Genomic DNA, 20,042 nt, shown 5'->3' with positions numbered 1-20,042 from the left:
CATCCAATAGTGTCTGGTATCTGAAGTATAAAGTAATGATCATCTAGTCCTCCTGTTAAGTCGTCCTCTTCAGTCCACACTTTCACCACAGACCACACTAGGTCCCATGCCTTGATAACATTGTACCCTGTGTCTATGTTTACTACAGAGTCACTTGTGCGAATATGGAGAGCCTTTTTGATAACACAATCCCAGAAAGATATGGCAGGTCAACCAACTCAGTGCTTTTGTAGTAATATCATGGCACAGCAACCATGGATTTTTCCACTTGTTCTAAATGGGTTTGTGATATATATCTCAAAACGCACAACATTAAATGTATAGCCTTATCACAAAAATCCATAGACTCTTTACATTATTTTAGCCTCATACCAATATTCAACAAAACATTCCCAATGTTGCATAAGACTATTCTTCACAAAATTTTAAAACCCATGCTACATTAGTTCAATTGTTCAGTTGTTGCTTAAAATACAGGCTTATTTCCAGCTGAACCATTTAATTCTCTCTTATTAGCACACAAACAACATTTGGTTAAAATACAGTTCTCTGTTATAATGACACCCAATATATTTAACAATGCTGGCTTTTTGTGAAACAAAGGAAGCCTTGGTTAAATGACAGCATCCCATATGAAGAAAGGCCAAATTGATTTCATTTTGTATGAGTGATGGGATGAGAGTATGCCAAGATCAAGCCCACCTAACCTGTGCACACGTAGTATTGGTCAAGCTCATTAAAAAGATAATTTGGAATGCCAAGATCAAGCCCACCTAACCTGTGCACACGTAGTATTGGTCAAGCTCGTTAAAAAGATAATTTGGTAACTATTTCAGTTCACAATACAATAGCCACTCAGGTCACAAGCATTAATTTACAACATTAAAAAAATTCCTTGACTTCTCAAAAATGATGAATGAAACATACCTAGGTTACAGTCAATGCAGAATACATATTTACTCCCACATTCCAGTATTACATCTATTAGCGTGCTGTACAGATATGTAACCTTACTTGCCTTCCTTATTGCACTGTAAAACATTAATTGAAAAGCAAAAAATCAAGACTCATTAGTATACCACTCTAGCAGCAAATAAAGCTATTAATAAAAGTAAGAAAAAAGAACTTAAGTACCAACTGGATTAAATTACTTTATAATTTACAAATAAATAACATACATAAAACAATAAAAAATTTATTATCACTGACACTTTTATTTACAATAGCATCTCAGAAAAATAAACATCATTGAATTGCTGCAATGAAAACTTTGTGTTTAATCCACTTGCATTTTATACTGGCTTCTGCAACTGCATCTCTGATATCCTTGCCTAATGGACACCTGGAACAAGTTTTTTTTGTGTTAATGTTCTATAAATACAGACTGGAACAAAATATATACTCAACTCGTTTTACTACCAAAATTACGGTGTGTGTTGACCATTAAAGCATGTGAGACTCATGCACAGAATATAACACTTCTCAGGAAGCAAATACAAAGTATGTGCACATAGGCTTCTGTAGGCATTATTTTCAGTGTAATTTTTCTGGATATATGACTGTCATCATGTTGTAATATTGACCTATGTTTCAGAAAAAGGTACACAAAGGAACTTAAGTTCTAAGGTCTTCAGTCAATGAGTCTATTTGTCAACCTACCAGCTGGTAAAAACTCAACTCAGAAATGGCAACATCACATCTCACAGAGTCACTCATATGGGATTCTGCCACTGCTTTGAATTCAGAACCTTATATTAAACTTAAATGTGAAGACCTCGCTCAATGTACGACTGAAGAAGGGCACGAAGTAGTACTGGTCACAGAGCCATTTTTGCACAGACAGAAGTCCTGCACCATTTCCATCAGAACATCATAGCTGCTCTGGTTGAATAGTGAAAAAGGAAATTTCAAAAATGGTCCTTTGTGGTCTCATGGTATCATTGCTTTTTTCAAATCCCACATATACTGTGAGCAATTTACTTCAGTGATGATGAGGATGATGATGTTTGGTTTGTAAGGCGCTCAACAGCGTGGTTATCAGCGCCCGTACAATTACCCAATCTTTGCTCAGTCCAATTGCGTCACTTTCCTGGATGATGATGAAATGAGGAGGACAACACAAACACCCAGTCATCTCGAGGCAGGTGAAAATCCCTGACCCCGCCGGGAATCGAACCCGGGACCCCGTGCTCGGGAAGCGAGAACGCTACCGCGAGACCACGAGCGGCGGACAACAATTTACTTCAGTTTTGATACTGACAATGTTTGCTCACTTTGAAGATACAGATATGTAACTTTGGAAAGTCCAAGTTGGAATATCAACAATATTATAAAACAGATAGATTGCTGCTCACCACAAGTATGACATGCTGAATTGTAGAAAGACACTACAAAAAGACTGTTGCATATAAATTTTGGCCAAAGCCTTCTTCAAAAAAGAAAACCCCACTCAAGTTCACACAAGTAAGCATACCTCTCATACACTTGACTGGTATCTCCAGCCACTCCAACCAGAATGCAACTAAGCACATCGAAAGGGACCAGCAATCTGGAATGGGGTGGGGATTGGGGAGGGATAGATGGGCACAGATGGGGGAAGAGGAATCAGTTCTGCCTGGTGGAGCATGCAGAGACTAGAGGTGGCAGGACAGGACTGCCAGGCACAGCATCGGGAGATTTTGTGGGAGGGAAAGGGGGGAAAATGGGTGAGCAGAAAGGAGAGTAACAGAGAAGGGGAAAAGACCGGTGGGTCCTCTGGCAGAGAGAAGCACACAATGTGGCTACCAGCTCAGCTGCAATCACTGCTCAGCTTTTTATATTGGTATGACTACCAACTAGCTGTCCAGCTGGATGAATGGCAAGTGTCACAACATACAGCTTAACAGAACATGTTTGATTTCAATGGCTGCTTCACAATCAAGGTTATCTGTATCCTCCCTCCATCTGTACTGCACAGATGAGAGTTATCCTTACAACACATTTTCCACTCCTGAAATCATTCCGGCCTCAGCCTAAAAAAACGGTCCTCACACCTTCCACCCAACTGTTTCCACCTCCTCTGTCCTGTCACCTCAAAATTCACGTCCCCTCACTCTCACTGTGTATTGCTCTCTGCCAGCACATCTACTGGTCTTTGCCCCATCTCTGTTCCTCTCCTTTCTACTACCTATGTTTTCCCTCCCCTCCCTCCCCCAACAGCCTCATGACATTGCGCCTGGTGACCTGTCCTGTCATCTCTAGTCTCTGGGCAATCCACCAGGCAGTGCTGATTTTTCTTCTGCCCACCCATACCTGCTACCACCCAACCCCTCCCCATCCCTCTCCAGAATGATACTCCTGTTCAACAGGTTAGCTGTGTTCTGGCCAGAGATGCTGGATATAGTGGCCATGTGTGCATGAAGTGTGCTTGCCTGTGTGAATGTGTGTGCATTTTTCTTTCCTGAAGAAGGCTTTGGCAGAAAGCTTTATGTAACAGTCTTTTTGTTGTGCCTGTCTGTAACTCAACATATGTTCTTTATAGTGAGTAGCACTGTATCCTTTTCATAATATTCTAGCAATATAACCATTTTTTTCAAATGAATATGAAATTCTTTGGTTCCAGGATAGTAGTCCTATATGAGTCCTACCGCTCTTTAAGCATTCTCTGTACATTGGTACATTGCTAGCTAATTCCTCATTACTAAAAACCATTGTATATGTAAGAAAATGTACAAAATAACACTATGACACTAAATATTTTATGAGCAGCATAACTTAAATGAACTTTGACATACATCCCAATATGTATCATCTACGCAGACTTTTATGCCATTGTACTTCATTTAAATCTTCAGACTAGCACTACACAATTGACTATCTTCCATCTCTACAAACAATTTTATCATTGAAAGAAGCATAAAATTCTTGGTAGTATGAATTCAATCTACCTCAAAAAACAAGAAAATCTATTTCTAAATACATTTTTGCTACATAATTTCTTTGCAGACATACAAAATTTTTACACTCCGAATTGCATTTGTTGACACAGACCTATAGTATGTGCCATTCTGAAGTTTTTATGTACATAGATTCCTTATTGTACTGTGAGACGTCTTTTTTTTTTCATCCCCTCATCATTATTATAATTTTTGTGGCATCATTTTAAATGACATTAAAGATTACACTTTCCTCCACCAGAGTATAGGACACAAGCTACATACAGGTGTATGCCTAGAATGATAAAATGTATCAAGGTATGTTTTATGCTAAGTTATAGCAATTCTTTAAGAAATAAACCTCCCATGTATAAAACAGCTTCAAACTTCTGATTACTTAACAAATGAGTAAATGTGTCAAATATTTGACACTAAGGATGTAACTGATAAAAATTTATAAAAGGTTTGAAATTATGTTTGAAGTTTATTGGAAGATGCTAAGTGCTCTAATTATCAAATGCTGGATGAGTATAGTCTGGGTAATCTGAAATTCCATTTTAAGCAAGATCTAGTTTTTCATGCATCTCAATGTTTATGACATCATATCTCCCGATCTGTTTGCAATTCACTAAGTGCTCTTGTTCTCAAATACTGAATAAATATAATCTGGATATTTTCGAGTAGTGGGTTACATTGTCACACCATGTTATAATTTTGCAAGTACATTCAGTGGTGTATATGAATGCTTGTTTGCAAAATATGTTGCAAATAGCATTAGCAATAAAAAAGTAATAAATTAAAATGTCAAGCCTGATGCAGCATTTTTACTCCGCAAATGGTGAAAATGTAGTAATCAATAAACGTGCTCTTGCTCTCAAATACTTAATAAATATAATCTGGATATTTTCAAGTGGTGAGTTACGTTGCTTCAAGACAGATACAAACAATTTCTGACTGTAATATCTGTCTTATTGCATTAAACCTTTAACATAAGACTACAGCTCTTAATGAGAAGATACTGACAGCATTTTAAATTTTTAATTCACTCAATAATAACATGAAACCATTGGAAACCAAATTTTTGTTGCCCCTGGAAGTCATTAGATAGGCAACCTGCAACAAGAACTGTGAACGATGAACCATGAAGCGGTATAGCCATTCTGTAATATAGATAATGCGGTGATTTTTCTGATGTATGAAAGTGATTTTTATCATCATGATTTGGACCTTTTTTTCCGGAACTATACACTTTTCTGTGTGGCACTGAAAAGAGCCTTTAAAGAGAACTTCAAGGATATGACATGTGGAAATTAGGCCAATAGTAACAATATAGCAGTACTGGAAACCATTGTCCTTCTGTCAAGGGAAGAGATATCACAAGAGATCGAGGTAATTTTATAAATGATAACAAGTACAGAAATTCTTCTGTAGTTGTTGCACACATGGGAATCACTTCTCTTAAGGATACGAGGTACTTTTCCAGCTCAATATTATGTAAAAATCAACACCTATTTCTTTCAGGCACTGTTTATAATATATACGTTTTACAGATTTTTTGTTGGTATCGGGTAATGCAGCACACATACTAAACAAATTAGAAGTATTCTGAATATTTTTGAACTTTCTTAGGGTTATTAAAAAATTGCAAAGAAATTGGTGCAATTTTTTCCCAAAATGCTTCCTCAAATTGAGGTACAATTTAATCCAAAGTTATACATTTGAAGGAGACCAAATTTTTACCAGATATGCGTGACATCATGGCTGAGGTACTAGACCTGTTTAATTCCTTATGTTATGTATATTACAAGGATAAAAAATATCACCTCTTACATTTTAATTTTTATAATTTTTTTTCTAATAAAAATGTTATTTTTTTCTATAATTTTTTGATTCTGCAATAAAGCTTAGGTCTACTACATAAGTATGGACTATTGCAAGTTACAGAAAAAAATCAGGGCAATGCTTTATAAACTTTAGGAAATATTTGTACCTGAATTCTGAAAAATATAACTTGCAGGAAACTGCAAATGAAGATATGAGTCCAATTAAACTGTGCCTCAGAACATTCCTGAAGCATAGTCTTCATTCTGCAGCATTTCTTCATCTTCAAGCTTCCTCTTTGCATTGCTTTTAGCACTTCTTGGTTCTTTGGTAACATGAAGAGCGAACCTTGCAGCTTCATGCTCCCATTGTCTGTCACACACAAGCAATTGATCTTCCATATCAGAGCCACATTTTATGCCCAAATTTCTCAGGACCTTCCTATCACTCCATCGTTGAAACGTATCACTGCATCTAATACACCAACTTCTAATGTGCTTAGTCTTGGGTGATCATTCCCATAGACAATGGTTGAAACTTTCATTTGTATTCTGAGTGCGACCATGAAGACATTTACTAAGCAAACAGGATCACTCAGGTCTCTAAAAATTGGTTTTATTTCATTCATAACAGGCTCAGGAAGAGAATGCTTATGCTTGTATATTTGACCACTTTCTTTTGCTTTTTGGTAAACACACCAAGAATCTGCTCCTTTAGGGCAAAGTCTGTGAACAGGATGGTCATCTGTGGACAACTTATGAAAGTAGGTGGCCCATACAGCTTTTCTCACTGCGGAAGCATCATTCAGAGGTGCAGTTCATCTAATGGCCAGTCCATAATAACTCTGAAGAAGGTCTATTTCAGTTTCTGTCTGTCTGCCTCGGCCAGACAGAGATTTTCCATCAGATAGCAACTCTCCTTTCATTTCTCTTCGTAGCTTCCTCAGTGTAGCACCCATCCTCTTTTGCATATGTCCACAACACCCTAGTTTCGTTACCAAGGTATCACCATAAACATTGAACTCATTAATTTTATTGAAAGCTTTAGAGACCCATTGCCTAGGTACTTCATATATCTAACGTTATAAACGGGTACCGACCTCTGAAATGTTTGTAGAGCTCCATCACACTCCATACCTCCACTGTAGCCATCATAATTTTTAGAACACTGATGTTCAATATGTCGTTCAGTGTTACCATGACAGGTGTGGCAGTACTTAGATAAGCACTCAACATCAACAACTTTTCCATTTTCCAGAGAAGCAGCACTTACAACATCATTCAAAGAACGATGTCCTCGACATTGCCATGTCCCATCAAGGGCAACAGCAATGTCCCTGGTTCCACTAATATTTACAGTTTCTTCTACTGAACATTTCATAGATGCTTGAGACACAACCGTCAAGGCAGCTAAAAGTATTTTTTTATGTACTTGCTGAACCTACTGGGAGGAGAAGGGAAGGTCCATCAAACTACAAAACATTTGAGCAGCCTTTTTTCCTTTTCCTATTGCACGCACTGCATACACTAACTTCAGATTCACATCATATGAATTATGCACAATGTTTTAAGTCATTTTTTAGCTATATTTATTGCACAATCCACACAGAACAACTAACTTTGACGCTAAACCCTTCCTGCTACTTCGTTGTTCAGTTATTTCCAGACAGTCTACACCATCACATTGTTCACACTTCGCCACTTCCTTTATCAAAGAAGATAAAATGCCCACATCAACAACAACAAATCCACTACAAACAACATCATTGTTAACACAAAAATTTGAATCATCAGGAGGCGTGCCATGTAGGGCTTATCCCTGAAGAACTGATACATAGGTTACTTTCAACAGTGTGGCTTGCTTTGTTTGTGAACTGGTTACCACGGAATTTCCTTTTATTGAATTTCTTGATGTGTGGCATAGTTTGTATTTATTTCACACTAAGGATATGTACTTCCACAAACATATGTAGCACTTGGGCAACAAACATTCAGTAACATGTGAACAAACTGCTTCAGCAAAACAAAATTAAATATTAGCAAAGATAATAATTTACAGACACTAGAAACCTGCACTGTTACCAACATATACAATGTATCATACATATAATCGCTGGGAACAGAAAGTTCACAGTTCTTTTCAAAATAATACAGCTTTCTGTAACAGAAAAAAGGGGGTGTGGCGGCATACATGACCGTAACTTTAAAATTTTGTATATACAGATCATTTTTCATTTGAAACCCTATAACGTATATATCAATGTGAACAGGAAAGACTATAGAATTTAATAAAGTCATAAAAATTTCGATTTTTCCACCATTTATAAATACCCTGTATCCTTAAAAATGGGGCACACAACTACCAAATCCCAGTCCTCAGGTATGATTTCTGTCATCAGTATTGTTTCCATTAAGGATCGTAGTCCCAGTTCCAGTTATCTGTCCTCAATTTTTTAATAGCTCAGCATATATGTGGTCTTCACCACAAGCTTTGTTATTCTTTAATTTTTTCATTATCTGTTGTATTTATGGGGTAGTGATTTGTACATCAACTGTATCAGATTCTTCAAATTTAAATGAAGACATGATCATTACTGATGAGTGCTTGTGAAAAGTATATCTTCCATGGTTTTGCCTGTCATTCTTGTTGGTCTGCATTTTCCCATGTTGATTCTTGGTAAACTGTTCCCTTTTTAGTGAGTTTTCCAAAAGATTTTTTAAAAATATTTTGATACATCTGCCTGTTCTGTGATGCCTAAAATCATTCTCTGATTCTCTTATCAAATTGCTATAGGGTTACCTTTACTTTTATCTTACAGTTTGCTGTCTTTCCCAGTTCACTGTGTTCCCTGGCAAATTCTATTGCATATTTCCTTCAGCATAATACTGTTCCTTTCTCAAATTCATTAGTTCCTCCTTTACAGCATTTTATGTTAAACCAGATTTTGTTATGGCTTTTCTTTTTCCTAAAATTTGGAAGTTGCTTTTTGGATTCTGTTCTTCAGATGTCTCCATCTGCTTTCGACATTTAGTTGTTCCTTGGGGGCCAGTCTAGCTTTTGTTACGTTACTTAGTTAGGTTACTTAGTTTCAACTTGATTTCTATTTAATTGCATTTGTCATATGATTAACATATGATTCTAACAGCTATAATACTGTTTTAGAATCATCTTTGGGTAGCAACATGAACTGGGCCTTACTGAGCCTTAAACAAGATTTTCCAAATGAAACACAAACTGGGCTATTTAGCAAGACTTATCTGTATTAAAAACTAATACTTGTCCTTTTATTCTATTTCAAGTGCCACCAAAATGTAAGATGTTAATTTAGTGTATGTACTTATTGGTAATGTAATACTAACAATATGCTGTTTCTGCTGGTGTCTTGAAAATTATGTTTGTCTCATATGCAAAATATCAGGCAATTTTTTTATTATTTTGATTGTATTTTGTAAGATGAAAAAATAACAGTTATAATAAAATGCCATGAATTAGGAGAAGCAAAGCTAATAGTGGATTAACTGCTGGTCTAAAAGAGATGCTGGATCTAAATTTTGTACAGTGAGCTTAGTGAGAAAGGGCACATTAGTCTTATAACAACAATTATTTATGAGCAAATTTATGTGTCATTTTGGTGATTGTAGAAGAAATATAATGCAGATTTGTTTTACTTTATTGTGGTTTAGTGAAATTAGATGATGGCTCCAGCAATATGTGTTCAATAAAGATAAATTAGAAAAATTGGTATGTATTACATTTTCTTACAGTTACACATGTGTGCAACAATATGATGAGCTGCTTAAAATTAATGCTGTAAATAGGTCTTAAATGCCAGATGGCTTTACAACAATACAGTTCAATTCTTTAAGTTGCAGTTTGCTTCAAATCTAAAATAACTGTGCACGCAATACTATCCTGTAAACTATATGTACAAATATGTCCTCTACCACTCTGCCTGAGAGCAGCCTATTCATTACAATGTTGACTGTAATAAGATAGATGTAAAAATTAAGGAGTAAAGGAGTCCACACACCGAACAGCAGAGGCGTTGAGTTGTCAGGAGACATACACAAAAGAGAACGAAAACTTTGCTAATTTTCATGCAATTTTGGTGGACAGATGTGTGTGTGTGTGTGTGTGTGTGTGTGTGTGTGTGTGTGTGTCCTGTAACTCGTCAAAGTGTTTCTTTCGAAAGCTACCAAATTCTCATTACACTCAGACAGGGCTTTCCTATATATTCATATTAAGATAAACTTCTGTAAATAGTAATGGGAAGTCCTTGGTAAAATATAAACATTGGAAAGAGTAATAGTAGTAGCTCACTCTATAGTTGAGACATTATTTCGCCAACAGGCAAGTAAACAAGACTGATAACATATTGGTAGCTTACAGATAAATCAATGTTCAGTGCTAATAGAGAAAATAAACACAAATACACCTTCACAACTGGACAATGTAGCTCTGTGTGGGTGTGGGGGGACGGAGAGGGGGGGGGGGGCGCACCTGTGCGTGCATTGGTGCATGTGTTTGTTCATTCAGTTATCTCTGAAGAAGGACTGTCTAAATGCTAGCAACATTCTAGTCTTGTTTATGTGCCTGTCAATACACCACCTCAAAAGTATTGCGAGTTGTTACTTTCAGGCCTTCCATTATTTTCTAAAAATTGTTTATGTAGATGTTGTCTACTCCCAGGCGTTCAGTATGTTCTTTGTAGTAGCTTACCCACACTCCTATTTTTTTATTCATTATTAAACCTACTCCTGCATTACCCCTATTTGATTTTGTATTTTTAACCCTGTATTCGCCTGACCAAAAGTCTTGTTCCTCCTGCCACCGAACTTCACTGATTCCCACTATATCTAACTTTAACCTATCCATTTCCCTTTTTAAATTTTCTAACCTACCTGCCCGATTAAGGGACCTGACATTCCACACTCCGATCCATAGAACGCCAAATTTCTTTCTCCTGATAACGACGCCATCTTGAGTAGTCCCCACCCAGAGATCCAAATGGGGGACTATTTTACCTCCGGAATATTTTACCCAAGAGGATGCCATCATCATTTAACCATACAGTAAAGCTGCATGCCCTCGGGACAAATTACGGCTGTAGTTTCCCCTTGCTTTCAGCCGTTCGCAGTACCAGCACAGCAAGGCCATTTTGGTTAGTGTTACAAGGCCAGATCAGTCAATCATCCAGACTGTTGCCCCTGCAACTACTGAAAAGGCTGCTGCCTTACCCTCTCCCTTAAAATCCACATCCTTTTGTCTTTCCCTCTCCTTCCCTCTTTCCTGATGATATATATATATATATATATATATATATATATATATATAGAGAGAGAGAGAGAGAGAGAGAGAGAGAGAGAGAGAGAGAGAGAGAGAGAGAGTTATAATAGAAGGAAACATTCCACGAAGGAAAAATATACCTAAAAACAAAGATGATGTGACTTACCAAATGAAAGTGCTGGCAGGTCGACAGACACACAAACGAACACAAACATACACACAAAATTCAAGCTTTCGCAACAAACTGTTGCCTCATCAGGAAAGAGGGAAGGAGAGGGAAAGACGAAAGGATGTGGGTTTTAAGGGAGAGGGTAAGGAGTCATTCCAGTCCCGGGAGCGGAAAGACTTACCTTAGGGGGAAAAAAGGACGGGTACACACTCGCACACACACACACACACACACACACACACACACACACACACACACATTATATATATATACGCAAATGTTATATAAAGGAGAAACATTTTAACCGAATATCTCAAGAACTTGACTGATTTACTTCAAGTTTTATCACATTACTCTAAAAAAATGTTTGGACAAATATACAGGGTGGTCCATTTATTGTGACCGGGCCAAATATTTCATGAAATAAGCATCAAACCAAAAAACTGCAAAGAACGAAACTCATCTACCTTGAAGGGAGAAACCAGATGGCGCTATGGTTGGCCTGCTAGATGGTGCTGCCATAGGTCAAACAGATATCAACTGCGTTTTTTTAAACAGGAACCCCCATTTTTATTACATATTCGTGTAGTACGTAAGGAAATATGAATGTTTTAGTTGGACCACTTTTTTTGCTTCGTGATAGATGGCGCTGTAATAGTCACAAATGTATAAGTATGTAGTATCACATAACATTCCGCCAGTGCAGATGGTATTTGCTTCATGATACATTACCCATATTAAAATGGACCGTTTACCAAGTGCGGAAAAGGTCAATATCATATTGATGTATGGCTATTGTGATCAAAATGCCCAATGGGCATGTGCTATGTATGCTGCTCGGTATCCTGGACGACATCATCCAAGTGTCAGGAGCTTTCACCTGATAGTTGCATTATTTAAGGAAACAGGAAGTGTTCAGCCACATGTGAAATGTCAACTACGACCTGCAACAAATGATGATGCCCAAGTAGGTGTTTTAGCTGCTGTCACGGCTAATCTGCACATCAGTAGCAGACTAACTGTGCGAGAATCGGGAATCTCAAAAACATCGGTGTTGAGAATGCTACATCAACAACGATTGCACCCATACCATATTTCTATGCACCAGGAATTGCATGGCGATGACTTTGAACATCGTGTACAGTTCTGCCATGGGCACAAGAGAAATTACGGGACGATGACAGATTTTTTGCATGCATCCTATTTAGCGACAAAGCGTCATTCACCAACAGAGTTAACATAAACCAGCATAATATGCACTATTGGGCAACGGAAAATCCACGATGGCTGCAACAAGTGGAGCATCAGTGATCATGTCGGGTTAATGTATGGTGCGGAATTATGGGAGGAAGGATAATTAGCCCCCATTTTATCGATGGCAACTCAAGACTTACATACACTCCTGGAAATGGAAAAAAGAACACATTGACACCGGTGTGTCAGACACACCATACTTGCTCCGGACACTGCGAGAGGGCTGTACAAGCAATGATCACACGCACGGCACAGCGGACACACCAGCAACCGCGGTGTTGGCCGTCGAATGGCGCTAGCTGCGCAGCATTTGTGCACCGCCGCCGTCAGTGTCAGCCAGTTTGCCGTGGCATACAGAGCTCCATCGCAGTCTTTAACACTGGTAGCATGCCGCGACAGAGTGGACGTGAACCGTATGTGCAGTTAACGGACTTTGAGCGAGGGCGTATAGTGGGCATGCGGGAGGCCGGGTGGACGTACCGCCGAATTGCTCAACACGTGGGGCGTGAGGTCTCCACAGTACATCGATGTTGTCGCCAGTGGTCGGCGGAAGGTGCACGTGCCCGTCGACCTGGGACCGGACCGCAGCGACGCACGGATGCACGCCAAGACCGTAGCATCCTACGCAGTGCCGTAGGGGACCGCACCGCCACTTCCCAGCAAATTAGGGACACTGTTGCTCCTGGGGTATCGGCGAGGACCATTCGCAACCGTCTCCATGAAGCTGGGCTACGGTCCCGCACACCGTTAGGCCGTCTTCCGCTCACGCCCCAACATCGTGCAGCCCGCCTCCAGTGGTGTCGCAACAGGCGTGAATGGAGGGACGAATGGAGACGTGTCGTCTTCAGCGATGAGAGTCGCTTCTGCCTTGGCGCCAATGATGGTCGTATGCGTGTTTGGCGCCGTGCAGGTGAGCGCCACAATCAGGACTGCATACGACCGAGGCACACAGGGCCAACACCCGGCATCATGGTGTGGGGAGCGATCTCCTACACTGGCCGTACACCACTGGTGATCGTCGAGGGGACACTGAATAGTGCACGGTACATCCAAACCGTCATCGAACCCATCGTTCTACCATTCCTAGACCGGCAAGGGAACTTGCTGTTCCAACAGGACAATGCACGTCCGCATGTATCCCGTGCCACCCAACGTGCTCTAGAAGGTGTAAGTCAACTACCCTGGCCAGCAAGATCTCCGGATCTGTCCCCCATTGAGCATGTTTGGGACTGGATGAAGCGTCGTCTCACGCGGTCTGCACGTCCAGCACGAACGCTGGTCCAACTGAGGCGCCAGGTGGAAATGGCATGGCAAGCCGTTCCACAGGACTACATCCAGCATCTCTACGATCGTCTCCATGGGAGAATAGCAGCCTGCATTGCTGCGAAAGGTGGATATACACTGTACTAGTGCCGACATTGTGCATGATCTGTTGCCTGTGTCTATGTGCCTGTGGTTCTGTCAGTGTGATCATGTGATGTATCTGACCCCAGGAATGTGTCAATAAAGTTTCCCCTTCCTGGGACAATTAATTCACGGTGTTCTTATTTCAATTTCCAGGAGTGTATTAGGGATGGTATAGCCACCATTGTTGTGCCCCTCTCATCTTTTTCTTTCTCCTCTCCATCATAGCTTCGAATTTCACCATTCTATTTCTCTTCCTCTAACCTATCTACCTCTTCTATATCTCTTTCACCCCATTCCATCGTCTTATGTCTCTGCTTGATGAGAATAACTCACAAGCTGCAAGAATATAACGAGAAAATTCCCAACTAGCAATAGGACTGACATTCATAAAAGAAAAATATGTTTACTTTCATATACATAATCATTATTATTATTATTATTATTATTATTATTATTATTATTATTCTTGATTGTTATAATTATTTTTGATTGTTATAATTATCATTGTACTACTTTTATAATCTCTTTTTTTTCTTTAACATTAATACTGTATAACATGTTATATGTCCTTAATGTTCTGTAGAAACTGAAATTTGTTGAACCTGAGTATGCCTGGTTAGGTGTAAGAGAGGGCCTGAAGGCCCTAATTTTGCCAGGTAAAATAAATGCATAAGTAAATAAATAAATAAATAAATGGTGCAATGTATGCTGATTTCCTATGTAATGTTCTACCGATGTTACTACAAGATGTTTCACTGCATGACAGAATGGCAATGTACTTCCAACATGATGGATGTCTGGCACATAGCTCACGTGCGGTTGAAGCGGTATTGAATAGCGTATTTCATGACAGGTGGATTGGTTGTCGAAGTACCATATCCTGGCCCGCACATTCACTGGATCTGACGTCCCCGGACTTCTTTCTGTGGGGAAAGTTGAAGGATATTTGCTATTATGATCCACCGACAATGCCTGACAACGTGCATCAGAGCATTGTCAATGCATGTGCAAACATTACGGAAGGCGAACTACTCGCTGTTGAGACGAATGTCGTTACACGTATTGCAAAATGCACTGAGGTTGACTGACATCATTTTGAGCATTTATTGCATTAATGTGGTATTTACAGGTAATCACACTGTAACAGCATGCTTTCTCAGAAATGATAAGTTCACAAAGGTACATGCATCACATTGGAACAACCGAAATAAAACTTTGAACATAGCTGCTAATGTTCAAACTTATCTACGTTCTGTATTTTAATTTAAAAAACCTACCTGTTACCAACTGTTCGTCTAAAATTGTGAGCCATATGTTTGTGACTATTATAATGCCATCTATCACAAAGCAAAAAAAGTGGTCCAACTAAAACATTCATATTTATTTACGTACTACATGAATATGTAATAAAAAATGCGGGTTCCTATTTAAAAAAACGCAGTTGATATCCGTTTGACCTATGGCAGTGCCATCTAGCGGGCCAACCCTAGCGCCATCTGGTTTCCCCCTTCAAGCTAGACAAGTTTTGTTATTTGTAGTTTTTTTGGTTTGACACTTATTTTGAGATATTTGGCCCGGTCACAATCAATGGACCACCCCGCATATATTTTGAAAAGTTCTTTGCAGATTTAATAAAAATTTTAAAAGATACTCTACTGAATATCAGATGGACATAGGTTACATATTTTTTGAACAACAATATACAGGTTTTCTAATAAAACCGACTGCAAGAAATAAAATTCTCTGCTGTAAAAATGTGCAATTTTGTTTCCTTCGTCACATGCAGTTTTAAACACAGTACAATAGTGGGGCATTTAAACTATTAGACAAATTGCTTCTCCCATGTATATTCTTTCTGATTATGTATATTTTTTAAACATAAATTGTATACACGACAATGTGCTGCTTTGATTTCTTCCTCACAGATGGTTTTCACAGAAAACAGAAAAGTTGTACTTCTGGCTTGCCAGCTTATGATTCAAATACTGCTACAGAGTCTGAATTTGCAACAACAATAAACAAGGCAATGGGAGCCAGGGGGCAGAGAAATGGACAGAGGGGTAGGAGGAAATGGACATACAGAGTGGAAAGGAGGAGGTGCCTAGACAGAGGGGCAAGAGATAGAGAGAGATGGGTGGGGAGGTGGGAGACAATGGAAAGTGAGAGGAAGAGAAGGTGATGGGCAGAGATGGGTAAGAAGGAGATTAGGATATATATCCAAAATCCCATACATATTAGAAAAATATGCTTTTTTTCATTTAACCAGACTGAGCCCCAGCATTGCATGTCTGGGTACAGCTAGTTTTATTTATAAACAGAGCTGTAAAACTTTCTTACAAACTAAAGCAGCTAAATACCTCAGCATAAATATTTGATGTAATAACAGAGCACATCACAGATGATGCTACTGTTTACAAAAAAATAATTTAATTATGTCCAGCTTACTTTGCTTCAATATTGACAGAGTCCAGATCATTGACAATGCCAGCATTAGTGAGCCACCGTTCCATGCCATTCCATGCAATCATAATGCCATTGTCTGTACACAGCTTTGGTGGGGGGATAGCTAGTTGATAAGACTTCTCATTGCAAACCACTTGTAACATTTTAGCTATGAATCTGTTACAAGCAACACCTCCAGACACAACCTATAACAATAGATCATACAACACCGTGAAAGTCCACCAGCAGAAAAAGAAAGAATTCTGTAGCATCATTCAACAGAAAGTGATGAAATTTCAATGTTGGCACTTATCTGTAAACCCAAAAGCTTTTCAATAGAAAATATTCATCTTATATGGGAACTCAGATGACATCAACAATCAACAAATAGAGCACACAGAAATGAACTTTTATTTTGTTAATTAACTGCTTAGTCGCAAACAGTGAAGAATGAAAAGCACCCTTATTACCCATCAATCAGCAAAATAAATACGAGTGCTTATGACATTACAAACAACAGCGAGGGAAAAGGCTGAACAAAAAAAATCATAAATATTTAAGAGAGGGGACCGGCTGGTGTGCCCGAGTGGTTCTAGGCACTTCAGTCTGGAACCACGCGACCACTACGGTCGCAGGCTGGAATCCTGCCTCGGGCATGGATGTGTGTGATGTCCTTAGGTTAGTTAGGTTTAAGTAGTTCTAAGTTCTAGGGGACTGATGACCTCAGATGTTAAGTCCCATAGTGCTCAGAGCCATTTGAACCATTTAAGAGATGGGGAAAAAGGACAAATAATCATGTTTGGAGTACAGCGATACTGATATTATACACTACCTACAATTTTTAATTGCTTTTTCCTCCTTAACAAACTGTATACTATTTCCCTGCTTAGATAGACCATCACTTCACATCACACTAGATTATACTTTTAGCTCTAATCATCCACTTCACACTATCCCTGACAAATTTATTCTTACAGTGAATAACTTAATTTTAAACCTTTTGAGAAATTTCCATCCACTATCTCCCATATTATTTTTGTATACCCAGGGCACAAAGCAGGACCCATGCATCTACTGATATCAGAGAGACATCGGATTTTGATTGTTGTCAGTTTTGAGATGGAGTGTTTTAAAAGAAGTTACAGTGACAGACAGCTGCTACAAATTGGATATGAAATTACTACAAGATAACCCTAACTGAATTCAACAGAACATCAGGAGATTCATAAGTAAGGTAGATGAGCTTATTGTTTGTTTTTAAGACTTGCACAGATTTGTGCTGCAGGTGTCTGAACACTGTGTAATTATAGAAATAGAGAATTTAACTGTAAGTGGTTATACATTAGCCTCTTCTTCATGTAGAGTAAATAATGAAAAGGATAGAATTCCATACACTGGGTGTCTCTCCTAAGAGTAATCATGGGCATTTTCTCCATTGTTTTGCCAGACAGTTGCAATTTAGTTTTTTGTGGTGCAGATGTATTCATCTCAAATAAATACTGATCATCAGATGTATTATGTGATGTCCAAGATGAATGGAAAACACTGACTTGCTTCTCATTACAAACAAAATGGTTTTTAGAAGTGGCATTTTAAGTGCTCATTTGACAGAGCAGTCCAAAATTATTCTAGCGCAATATTCAGTTTAACAATATCTGAACATGAAGACTTACGAGAACTCCAGAAACAGATAACAGAGAGAGAGAGAGAGAGAGAGAGAGAGAGAGAGAGAGACTAAGTAACAAATAATCTGTACTACAAAGATGGCAGAGATAGCATGGTTATAAACTGGTAATTTTTACACTTTCTATAAACAGATCAATAAATGAAATGCAAAGAATATATAAGAAGAGCTTAGAATTTATCTTACCAGAGTTCGATTATTGAGTGGTAACAAGTCATTTTGCTCCACAAATTCCATAGCTCTTTGCACCCTTCTGCAGAGATGAAGAGCAATTGCAAATTGAAAGCTGGCACACAAATCAAATACAGATGGGATTAATTGATCCCCCTCAGTACCTACACAAAAGAATGCATCTATTATGGCATGATTTTATAATTCTAAAGGGGGTGAGTTCAAAAAAATTATAATAGCATCATATACATGACACACAAGATAGATAAAAAGAGGACTGGTATGAGTTAATTCAAAAGAAATCACATAGCTAAATTAACAGAATTCATATATCCATTTCATGCAAAAAAAACTGTGCCGCCCCTCCCTCCCGCTCCACCGCCCCCCTCCACACACACACACACACACACACACACACACACACACACACACACACACACTCCTTTGAAATGATGGAGCTCTACTGCACTTGTATGTGGTTGCCAGGAATATAATCTTCATACTACACATACTGGTAAGTGGATAGAAAGGGAAATGGCTAAACATAATCACCTTCAACCGTTCATCACCTATGTTTGCCAATCAATTACATGGGATTTGTAGCAATATGCCAGACTATCCTTAAAATATCATTCTGAGTAGGTGCTTCACTAAGTGAAGAAACAAATGCTATCTCATTTCACAAATTTCTTCACCACAGTTCATAATATTCTTGGTGTAGTCCAGACTTGCTTCATAACTTATAACATGATAAAAATGTCTCATTCTAGGGCCAAATGAACAAACCAGTCTTTTAAGACTAGTATGCAACCTTGCATATACAAAGTAATATGTGATAATAACTAAACAAAAGAAACTAACAAAAAAAAGCATATGGTACCTATGTAGGATCCAAATCCCTTTATGCTAAAGCTCTATCCACTAAAGTATCTCTGACAAGGAAAAACAAATGTATCTGTATCACCTCATTCACACATTAGGTGGGTCCCTCTCTTCTTTCCAAGCTTCCCTAATCTATCTTCCTATTCTCCCTGAGAAAGCTAGGCAGCACTTAAATCTATCATTAAGGAAAATGTTTGTATTAACTTCTTACAGTAATTAATATCACAAGCAAACTTCAAATATCTGGCAGCAAGAGATATCTCCTCATACCTAATGCCGTAACAAGAGAAACTGAAAATTCAGATTCTTTATTTGCCATTGACCACATGCAGTGAAATAGGCTTTATAATGATGTCAAGATACATAAGAAGTTACTATATTAGTTAGTGTTTACATTACAAGTACAAATTATTTATGCTGCATTTAATCAATTGTACAGTATTGCAATCAAAGACTTAAAACTCAATTTCTACGTTACAAGTGTCCAAGAATTCTGTAAGGCTGTAGTATGGACTGTCTATTAACCATTTGTGCAGTTTACTTTTAAAATTATTGAAAGGCATATTGAATGCAGTATGTGGTAATTTGTAAAATAATTTCAAACAGTTCACTTTGTGAGAGTTGCCTGTTTTTGTCAGCCTATGTCTAGGAATGTCAATACTCTGTTTTTGGTGTCATGAGAGTGTGTGTTCTCTCTGGTGTTAAATTTTGTTCTGTTCTTTTTAGCATATATCAGCCATGCATAAATATAAGAATTTATTGCTGTCATTATTTTCATTTTGATGAATATAAGGGATGGCAGTGTTCCCTTGGACCAGCCTTGCACATTATTTGTAGCATCTTTTTCTGCATCAGTGGTACATCACTGACATAACATGAGTGGCCCCATAGAAACAGCCCACAAAATATAGGAGAGTGAAAAAGTTCAAAGTAAGCTGTTCTGAAATATTTGTTACTCACTAGATCAGACAGTTTCCAGGTGAGATGGGACACCCTTGATAACTTTTTGCAG

The 20,042-nt window shown here is 38.4% G+C and overlaps 1 protein-coding gene across 3 annotated transcripts in view; it reads right to left on the bottom strand.

Moving 5' to 3' along the window:
- Positions 1 to 1,179: 1,179 nt before the first annotated feature.
- The window catches only part of LOC126162265 (tRNA N6-adenosine threonylcarbamoyltransferase, mitochondrial), a 95,510-nt gene continuing 76,647 nt past the window's right edge, over positions 1,180 to 20,042 (bottom strand). Inside the window, exons 6-8 of one of the 3 annotated variants that reach the window (XM_049918655.1) lie at positions 18,164 to 18,330; positions 16,297 to 16,499; positions 1,180 to 1,342 (exon numbers count right to left, since the gene is read on the bottom strand). In XM_049918655.1, the coding sequence (XP_049774612.1) occupies positions 1,246 to 1,342; positions 16,297 to 16,499; positions 18,164 to 18,330 (467 nt within the window). In that variant the 3' untranslated portion in view covers positions 1,180 to 1,245. The remainder of the gene's footprint in view (positions 1,343 to 16,296; positions 16,500 to 18,163; positions 18,331 to 20,042) is intronic. The other 2 variants (XM_049918657.1, XM_049918658.1) reach the window with 2 other exon arrangements.

The sequence above is a fragment of the Schistocerca cancellata genome, chromosome 2 (genome assembly GCF_023864275.1).
Source record: "Schistocerca cancellata isolate TAMUIC-IGC-003103 chromosome 2, iqSchCanc2.1, whole genome shotgun sequence".
In the NCBI taxonomy this organism is placed as follows: Eukaryota; Metazoa; Arthropoda; class Insecta; order Orthoptera; family Acrididae; genus Schistocerca; species Schistocerca cancellata.
This window is presented reverse-complemented; position numbering and strand designations above follow the sequence as displayed.